The sequence below is a fragment of the Typopeltis vanoorti genome, chromosome 9 (assembly GCF_054136105.1).
Source record: "Typopeltis vanoorti isolate ZY-2024b chromosome 9, IOZ_Tvanoo_1.0, whole genome shotgun sequence".
Lineage (NCBI taxonomy): Eukaryota > Metazoa > Arthropoda > Arachnida > Uropygi > Thelyphonidae > Typopeltis > Typopeltis vanoorti.
The window spans coordinates 132,301,937-132,312,253 of record NC_143557.1 but is presented as its reverse complement, the minus strand read 5'-3'; the positions used below and the strand labels follow the sequence as shown (position 1 = coordinate 132,312,253).

Here is a 10,317-nt window from a genome sequence, read left to right as displayed (position 1 = left end):
AACAACAGCACGATATTCTTTAAAAACAATTTAATTGGAATACTTGGAACGAAAAAAAAAGTTTCTTTTGTTCGTGAAAGCTATCAGATCCTGAGACTGATGCAATTTAATGGGATTTCCCCGTTTCTTTTATCATCAGCTTTCTAACACTTCTCTTTCAAGGTGTTATTATCATTTACTGCGATAACACTCGAGATGAAGCGAGTGCGTGTAATGTTATCGCATTTGGACTTGGGTAGGGTGCGTGTGTCTCGTCTAATTCCACGTGGCTTTTTTGTGCAGTGGCTGCGAGAGATTCGCTGATAGCAAAAAGCATTGGAATTTTGTTCAATTCAAATCGATTTGAATGTACTACGAAACTTTATTGGAAAAAGAGAAGGTAAGGATTTTTATGTTCATTAGGCGAGAACCAAATATCAGTTTATAAACACCGCTTTCAATTTGGAATCATATTCTTGAAATTTTATCCCCACCACCTCAAATGAATAGCTGGAATGGATCCCTTTTGGTTTCATCATCATCTTCCGAAAAGGAAATGGTTCGTTTTCGAATTGTGTAACGTATTTCAGGTTCCTTTTATTAAAATTTGGTATTTTGAAATCTTTATTGAAATTGGTTGAGGTGTTTCGATTTTAGATAGTTTTAATCTGACTATTTTTTGTGATAAAATTGCACTAAATGATTTGAAACGATAGGGGGTGGGGGAAGACGTTAAACAACACCGACATATGAAAGAAGGGGTGGAGATGATACTGATTCTAACATAATATAACAGGAATCAAGGGACAGCAATCAACTTTATTTGATCTACACGGATGAAGATTTTTATTATTCGATGTTCAAATAATCAAATACCAGTCCAACATAATGGGGAGGACTGGTAATTGTTAATGTTATACGCAAACCCTTCTGCATCACACACACGCACAGAAACTTCTGTTAATATCGATATCTCTCAGGATGTTGATGAGTAGTGTCGATAGTGTAAGCCAGTATTTCTTTATGTTTCTTATGTTAGTGTGTAGTATGGAGAGTTCAGAATTTGTATACAAATTGTCTCCAATTATGTAAAGATTCGAAAACAACATGGTTAATGTTTTTCCTGTTGAATATGTTCAGCGGGGTTTATTGTAACCATGTTAGTGTCAGAAAGGGTATAAAACGTGGTTTTCTGTTATAGGATGGAATGGGGGGGGGATATTAAGAACGACACTGGGAGACTGGCTGTGCGCTTCGCAACCATATGCCTGGGGTAGGGATGTGTCCTATGTTCGAGTCTCGTCGGTGACGTGAGAAGCTTAAGGATTTTCCTCACTCATAGCCAAGTTAGTCGGTTCTGGGCGTGGACAGCAGGGTATTTCCCCCCAGTTTATCTGGGGTTCTTAATACCGCAAGCAGGCAAACCGGCTCCGTGAACACACAGATTACAGTCATGAATATTGTCCTTAGGGGGTGCAGTAGAGGAGTGGTAAACCGGCTGCATTAATACGTCAGTAACCCCTCATTAGAAGGCGACAGACGAGAGGGATAGGATAGGAGGATATATATATATATATATATATATATATGCTGTTGTTTTTGTTCTCCTTATTACAAAAACGTAGTTTTTGTAATTTACTACTACTACTACTACTAATAATAATAATAATAAAATTCAAGCATAGCGCATCAGCGCTCATCTTAATTGGTCCTGTGCAATTAATTGTACAATAACTTTGAATACTTTAATTTGTCAATTAATATTTTAAATATGGAAAGCATAAATGTCAAATGAACAATAGTTATGCGCTTGAAGCACAAAAGGTTTACACTTCGTGGTAAGATTAGATTATCATTGGCAAATACTACAGTGAGCCAGATCATTTGAATTTTGATACGATTTTTAAATAAAGCCATATCATATGTACAGAAATTGGAAAAAAATAATCACTTGGGAAATTATTATTTTCCTGGATTGAACAAAATAATGGCTGAAATAACTAGTTTTACTTATTTAAGTTAAGGGATATTACATCCCATATTGTTTCATAGCCGAGTAAAAACTCTACTGCACCCCCTAGTTTCGTGCCGAATATAGTATATATAATAAGTTCGGCGAGTCCAAGCATAAGCAAATACCTGGATAGTGTTACAACTGACCCTTTAGGGAGTGCAACACTGAGGCAACTCATGGTAAGGGTGGAGCAATTTCCGATCACTATTCTTGATATTTCCCCATAATGTGAAACCCAACTTCAAGGAGCTGTATTACTGTTCTACATTATGAGTGAGAGAAGGTCACTACCCAGACCGGTTTCAACCTTTATTGAGGTCTCATCAGTGAGTAGGTAGAATGGGATTTCATGTCTTTCATCATTGGCCTTCGGAGTATAAAAGATTGCTGAGAGTCAGCTGATAGTAAGAGGGGAAGAGAGCGAAAGGTAGAGTTTGATAGTAGGAGGTAGTAAAGAGGCCTCAATCAACCTGTTTAGCTGTATAACCCAGAGGTTGGCTAAAAGGTCTGTGAACATCTTCTCCTTGCACCTATTCTTTTAAAAAAAACTTTGAAATAAACTTTTCTTATATGCGTTCGTAAAATAGTTAACAATTAAAAAAATTAACAATTTAACTAATCAGGTGTCTATGGAGGTCCTCTCCTAACACCTGTTTTAATATAAAACTTAAGCCGGATTTTTTATTTTATTTATTTATTTATTTATTTATATATATATATATATATATATATATATATATATATATATATATATATATATATATATATATATATATATATATATATATATATATATATATATATATATATATATAAAAGAAGCAGTAAAAGAACTAGCCAACCTTACACCACAGGGTAAACAAGATTTGGGAGAAGAATCTGGCTCGAGAGATGCCGCTCCCAAGGAGCAGCACCGCCTCGCAGTAAGCCTTCGCAGCCCGGGTTCTCAGATCTGCCCCCTCCTATATGAACTAAGAACACGTGGAGAAAGAAAGAAAACCAGATGTTACTTTTTAAAGGAACAGACACGGTATGATTAGGCCCTGTCTCAGGACACAGAGGATAGGAGGTTTGCTTCACTTATTTACAAACCTCCCATCCCCTAGTATATACCTTTCTTGTGCGAAAAACCTAGGGAGATAGAAATAGATCCCGCTGAGTATTCTGGCTTGTATTTTGTTTTCGTCGCTGATTTGGGACTTTTTCCTCACTTTTCAGATGTGATACTTGATTACATTGATGAGGAAAATTGTAAATTTCTGAATTTTCTTGACTGGTGGGGGAAATTGCAGGTACAAGACCTCCTCTAGTGTAAGCGGCTGGATTCCCAGTACTGCGCTTAATCTCTGCCAGACATGTCGGGCGGGGGGCACAAGTAAAAGAAATGTCCCACCATTTCAACGCTCTGGCAGACGTCGCACGGTCTTGAATTGTATCGGGACATAACCAGTTTCACCGGTAGCTGATCATAGGCTATTCGCCATGCCAGGTCGCGGTGAAATGGCTGTCCCCAGCTATTTCTGATATTTTGAAATAGCATTTCCATGTTAGTTTCTATATTTGGCGTATATCCAGAAAGTTGAAAGAACTCCCAATATCTTGCTTGTGGCTTTAATTTTAGGATTTCCCTCCCTTCGGTTTTAAATTTTTTAAGCTGTTGGCATAATGGATAATACCATTCTGGCACAACCTCTGCGCTGGGATCAGCATGTCCCGTGGTCCCGAAGTAGTGGAGAAAATGCCCTAGAAAGTATTTAATTAGGGTTTCTGAAATATAAATATAAATACCAAGTTCTAATAGTTCTAATAAGAACTGGGCGATGGACTGAGTCCTTGACTCTTTATCCCGTCATCTGAATGAAGACAATCTGTGTGGATGGGGTGGTATTGAGCTAAAAGCTCTAGTCATGGCTGGGTAACGGCAATAGCCGAGCCTCAGTTAAAGCTTCATTGGCTGTAGCATTGTTTCCGCTACCCTGGAAGTCCTAAAAAGGACTAATTTTTCCTCTTTTTTTATATCTAAATACCAAATTTGTAGCAAACAGAACTTACATATACCCTACTATGAGAATTGCCAAGGTGTCCTAATAAATTATTAATTATATGAAGAGCCAAAGGCTTCAATTCGGCGACATGAACTTATTTAAGTTAAGGGATATTACATCCCATATTGTTTCATAGCAGAATAAGAAACTCAAAGAGTTTCATGCCGAATATAGAGACTATATAAAGTTCGGCCAGTCCAAGCATAAGCAAATACCTGGATAGGGTTACAACTGACGCATTAGGGAGTGCAACACTGAGGCCGGAACTTGCTCCACCTTTACCATGAGTTGCCTCAGTGTTGCACTCCCTAAAGGGTCAGTTGTAACACTATCCAGGTATTTGCTTATGCTTGGACTCGCCGAACTTTATATAGTTTCTGTATTCGGCTATGAAACAATATGGGATGTAATATCCCTTAACTTTTCATATCGCTGAATTGAAGCCTTTCACTCTTCATATAATTAATAACTAGTTTTACTTATTTATGCACCAATTCCAACCCCCTTCCACTATAATCATACAATCTGCAAAAGCTCTGGCAGAAAACGGGACATTCAGTACATCGTCAACACCGTTTTCCATTTGAAATATGGGCAAAAGAATTATAAATTATTTATAGAAAATTACTGGTCTATATTGGTGTCTTAAACACTTCGGTTCTCATTTCATGCACCCAAAACAGATGAAACTCAGAAAACAAAAATAGCAACTCGTGACAAATGACAACGTTCAATTGGATTCGTTGACACAATAACCAATCCCTGCGACGGATTTCTGTCCACTGTTTTCTCAGAGCACACCCTTCTTCGCGTTCCCGGTGGTTTCAAAGCACTGGAACGCTAAACATTTGACCCGCTGTGCCATCTGTATCTGTTCTAAGGGCTCAAAGGTGTTCATATTTGTGACCGCACACCCGGGCTATTAACGCTAATGTGATACAATATTCACGTTTCGAAAAGTGTCCTCTTCATGAAGCATTAGTATAATGTGTTTAATTTTAGGGATCGTCAGGAAACAATTAGGGAAATCTTTAAGTGGATTAAATGCAAAAATATAATGTCGGTGATATTGCTATCTATAGTGGGTGTGCACCGCACAAATAGCACACCCTGAATATATATACTGTATATATATATATATATATATAATACTTGTCACTTTATTGTATGTCACTATATTGTATAAAAAATAGCGATATTAGTTAAAAGTTATGTTAGAATTAATTTGTGTTGTAGTGTTTACGTTTAAGCTAAAACTTTTATTGTCAATGTAATTAATACAGTCTTTCTGTACGGTAAGTTGCATTGCATAGCATAGCACATGGCACCGATGGGAAGCAAACAATGACTTTCAAGGCATCATTGCATGAGGAATTCAATCAAAGGGACTTCGTGCAATGTCTGCATTACCAACGGCAGAGGGAATTTGCTTTGAAAATGATAGTCGTGGGAAAGTGTGCCGATAATGCTATGAAATATAGGATCGAAACAGCAGTTAAAAGTGACAAGATTGAGAGAGTGAAATAGATAGATAGAGAGCAGAAGTGTTGATCGAAAAAGTAATATGGCAGATGTAAAGAATGGAGAGTCGGTTGTAATAGGGAGGATCGCTCGGTTACGTGGAAGGGTACACAGGACAAAGGGGTAGCTGCAACGAATGCAGAAACGGCTGTCGGAAGGGTCAGCTGACATCAGAAAGAAAGAAAGAAGTGCTGGGAAATAGAAATGAATGCCTGACACTAACAGAGAAGCAAAAATCAAGGAGCGAATCTTGTAGGGTGATTCTATCATAAGAGGTGTGATTGGTCGAAAAAATTAATGACGTCAGTGTGATTATTGAAGCCAAAAGAGTAGGGTTAAAGAGTTGATTGTTTTGGCCGAAACGAATGACTTGAAAGGAGAAAAGTATGGCAGGGAGGACACGAAAGAATTACTGGAGGTATAGAAAAGAAAAGAAAAGAGTGTTAAGATAGTGAGTCTGTTGCCGGTTTATGACAGAGTAGAGCTGAGAAGGAGGGCCATAACGTGACGGGCGAAAGGACTTATACAAAAAGAACGGTTCTAGTTGATCACTCGATTCCGAGATGAAAATTTCCAATAAGAAAATGACAACCAACCCCTGGGTTGATGCTTCGAAGTATTTTCTGAGTTTCGATCCGTTTTTCTAGAAGGACTTGAAAACGAAACTTTTGTTGTTGGATTCTCAACAGAAAGTGAAAAGCAACTGAGAACTAAGTGCGTATAATTTGAAATTATTTCTACAACAAAACTTCGTATTTTAAGGAAAACATTTACTCTTTTCAACGTGAAAGATGTGCTCCAAGTTAAAGTAATTTCGTATTCATTCTCAATTGAATTGTAAACTTAGGAAATGAAATGTTTAAAGCATGCTTTGTTTATAGAATTTTATTAAATGCTAAAACAGTTTAAATAATGAACCAAAAAGTATAAATGAAATATATATGACTGTTATTTCATTGAAAGATTATGTAAATTATATTGCAAATCCGTGTAAGAGTTGTATGCATGATATTATCTCTGAATTAGATGATATGTCACCAAATATGACAAAGATCTCATATATGGAGACGAATGTATTTGCTTATCTGCCTTAAACATCTTGGCTGAAGATGATACTTCGCCCGATCTCACAGAAAGGGTAACAAGATTTTAATCCTCAATTAAGCTCCAGGATTACCTTCCCAAGAAAACAAACATAGACTAACAAGCTAGAAGATGTACTAATACATTTCTCCTTTGGATCTACCGTTATCAACTTTTGACCAGTTAAATGCAGGTATGGTATTTAACATTGTGCAGAAAGATATCCTTTGGAATGGCAAGTAATTCAACTAGAGTGGTTAAGGCAATTACCAAAATTTAACTTGTTGGCGATATAAACATCAGAGTAGGAAATGGTTATGAGACATGAGAAATATTTTAGGAATTTGTTTTGTTATTATTAATAGTATTTTTACATTAAAGTATGTTAAAATGGCAAGATAAACATCATATGTTTAAATCATCCTTATTTTTTCAAGTGGATGTCTCCAAATGGCCATAAGTCTGTGTTTATTCATCGATTAAACTGTTAGTTATAAGTGATATTGCCATCGGAAATTTAAATATTTTTATATTTTTCAGGATAAATTCTTTTGTTTTTCGCTCTCTTTCATTCATCAATTGACAATAATGAAAAATTGTTTTTATACACTAATTGGAGTTGGTTTATTGTTTACTGCGTTTCCTTGCAGTGGCTCTGAACATGGTAAGTATGATTTTAATCAATCCTTTATTTTCGAACCTTTTTTATATAAATATTTTTTATAAATATCCATGATTCTTTTTATTGCTACAGCATTGAATGTTTTATTAGTTTGTTTGTTTGAGTGACGTTTCTGCTGTCTTCCTCGAAGATTGGGCTGAGCTTATCTTCTTCTTCTTCTTCTTTTCTTCTTCTTTCACTCTGACTTATCCCATGTTAAACGGGGTCGGCGCACCAATCTTTAACTTTCCTCTTCCAAGTTCTCCGGTCCAGAGTATCCTTCGGACTACCATCCTTTCTCCCTAAGATCTTCTGTCATCTTATCCCTCCACCTGAGCTTGGGCCTGCCTCTTTTCCTCCTTCCTTCCAACTCCATATACTCCACTCGTTTACCAACATACTCCTCACCCTTCCTCTCAACATGTCCAAACCACCTCAGCCTACTTTCTTGTATCTTCTTGCCAATTGGTCCCACCTTAACCGTCCCTCTGATGTAGTCATTCCTTATCCTGTCCTTCTTTGTCACACCACTCATCCATCTCAACATCCGCATCTCCGCTACCTCCATCTTCCTCTCCTGTGCCTTGGTTATAGGCCACGTCTCCGCACCATGGAGCATCGCCGGCCTCACCACCATCTTATAGAGCTTTCCTTTCCTCTTACAACTCACTCTCTTGTCGCACAGGACCCCGCTCATCTTCCTCCAATTCATCCAACTGAATGTTATTCGGTGCTGTATTTCCTCATCCAGGTCACCATTCCTCTCGACAACCGACCCAAGGTACTTGAATTTCTTCCCTGAAATTAGCTTTTCACCCTGGAGTCGTATGACGATATCCTCGTCACTCCCCGTTGACATATATTCAGTCTTCACCCGGTTAATTCTCATGCTGCTCTCCTCCAATGCCTTTCTCCACTCTTCCAGGGTATTTTCAAAGAAAGATAATACATGGCAGTGATTTCATTGTTTTGTTTCAATAATTACCGCTAGCCAGGTCTTGATTTAACTGTATGCATAATTTAATTGTATGTCGCATTGTTCAGTATACGCGTTTAGGCATCATGTGCACGTGTTTAGTTAATGAGGGCTATTAATATTTAGATGTTTAGGATCTAATGCCTTTTCAAGAGTGCCAGACTTTTCTCTATCATAGCATCGGTGTAATAGTTCCGATTTATCCCATAACAGTAGGTGGGGTTGTATACGTAGTTGTAGTTATGAGTAGCTGTAGATAGTATATTCTGTAAGTCATAGAACTATTCTTACTTCTGAGAATTTTAAGAGTTGTAATCAACTGTCTTCGAAGTAGTTTTAAAATAATGTTCAGGGAAGAGTATCCACCTGATATACCACTAACCACCTTGGTCATATAATAATTAAAATATTTAATTAATAAACATTTATTTAATAAATTAGAAAAATAATTTGATGTGCTTTTTTTACAGTTCTTAGTTCTGATAACTCTGTTTATACAAGTCAGTTTAATTTTAAGATGCAAATAATAAACCTTATACTTTCTGTTTAGGCAATCCAGATACTGTGCAGGCTGAAATACACACCTCGGAGATGAGCACATCGGCCACCTCACTTTGGAGTGCGGGAGAAATTCTTGGCCTTACCTTCGGAGTTGCAGTGCTGTCAGTTCTGTTGATCCTCATCTTTTGGGTATGTTGGCGAAAATGCCAAACCCGGACGCGACCTGGGTACGTTCTGCCAACTGCACAATCTCCTGCGGTTTACAACACGACAAATATCAATATACAACAACCATCGGTATCTTATCCCATCCCACAACTTACTGCACAGTTCCCAGACATTACTCTTCCTAGACACGAGATGGTAAATCCACTCTATTCCGATACGTATCCACCACCACTTCCTTATTCCGACCAGGTTATGAACTGCTCTAGTAAACCACAGATAGTATGAAATGGTGAGAGAAGAATTTGATTAATAGTTTTATATTTTGATGTTACTAATGTATCATTGTATTTATGTTATTCATTTTGTAAATGCCATTTTTTTCCCAAATAAATAATTACCTCAGTTATTTTGAAGATCGTTCTGTTGTTTCACACAAGCTGATGAAGATAATATACTAACCGAAACACCATCAAAAGAAAACCATGCTACATATCGGTTCAGATCCACTTGCACTGCATATTATGACTTTCCACTCAGGATGAAGTTTCCTGGCTATAGTCAGGAATTTTTAGAAATACTGTAGTGCTCTTTTTGTAAAGTTGTAGTGTTGTGTAACGTATCTATTGCAGTGCGCTAAAGTATTGTAGGTATTTGGGATTTACAGTTTAAATTCCCAATACAAAAAGCTTATGACCACAAAGCCTGTTTCCAGTCAACAAGACTGTGAGTTCGAATCTTGCGTAATCATGGCTGTTTGTAATTATCTTTAGGTTCATGAATAAAAGTAGATCAGGTAGTCCATTGAACAGACTTCCTGATGGCTTCTGAGGCCGGAAGATAACTAAAATCGCATTTAATTATATTAAAAATGTTTCACTTGTTTGTAATTTATTATAACGCGAAGGTTAAAAAACGAATATCGTTATAGTTATTCATGCTGGAGTGAAATAATATCATAACTTTTCCCTCAGTTCCTTTACCTGATGGAGTGTTTACTGACGAAATTAATAAATAGGCTTTTCTATTTATCTCTCCGATTTAGTCATAAACGAATATAGTCATATTCGTTTTTTAAATATGTACACTAACTTTATGCTAATGATGTTGCAGTTATAGCCTGCCAAGGGAAGATTTCTATAATACACAAACAGCATACCAATAATACCAAGCAACGTCACCAGCCAAACAAAATGCCTATCAAACCACAGGACTATGGTGTTGCAAATGAAAAAATTAAACAGACTCCCTCATGTCTGAACAATGGTCTGCAGAGATAAACAAATATCTGGGAGTTTACTTGAGAAACACGCCCTCTTACGTGGATACTATACTTGCTTGAAACGTTTCAAGCAAGTACTAGGAAAGTAGG

At 37.1% G+C, this 10,317-nt stretch overlaps 1 protein-coding gene across 1 annotated transcript; it reads left to right on the top strand.

Annotated features, from left to right (window-relative positions):
* The first annotated feature begins 249 nt into the window (after positions 1-249).
* On the top strand, positions 250-9,354 carry LOC150103578 (uncharacterized). Its single transcript, XM_090398336.1, has 3 exons — positions 250-379; positions 7,183-7,306; positions 8,830-9,354. The coding sequence occupies exons 1-3, from the start codon at positions 347-349 to the stop codon at positions 9,231-9,233; spliced, it is 561 nt and encodes a 186-aa protein (XP_090254462.1). The 5' UTR covers positions 250-346; the 3' UTR covers positions 9,234-9,354.
* Positions 9,355-10,317: the final 963 nt, after the last annotated feature.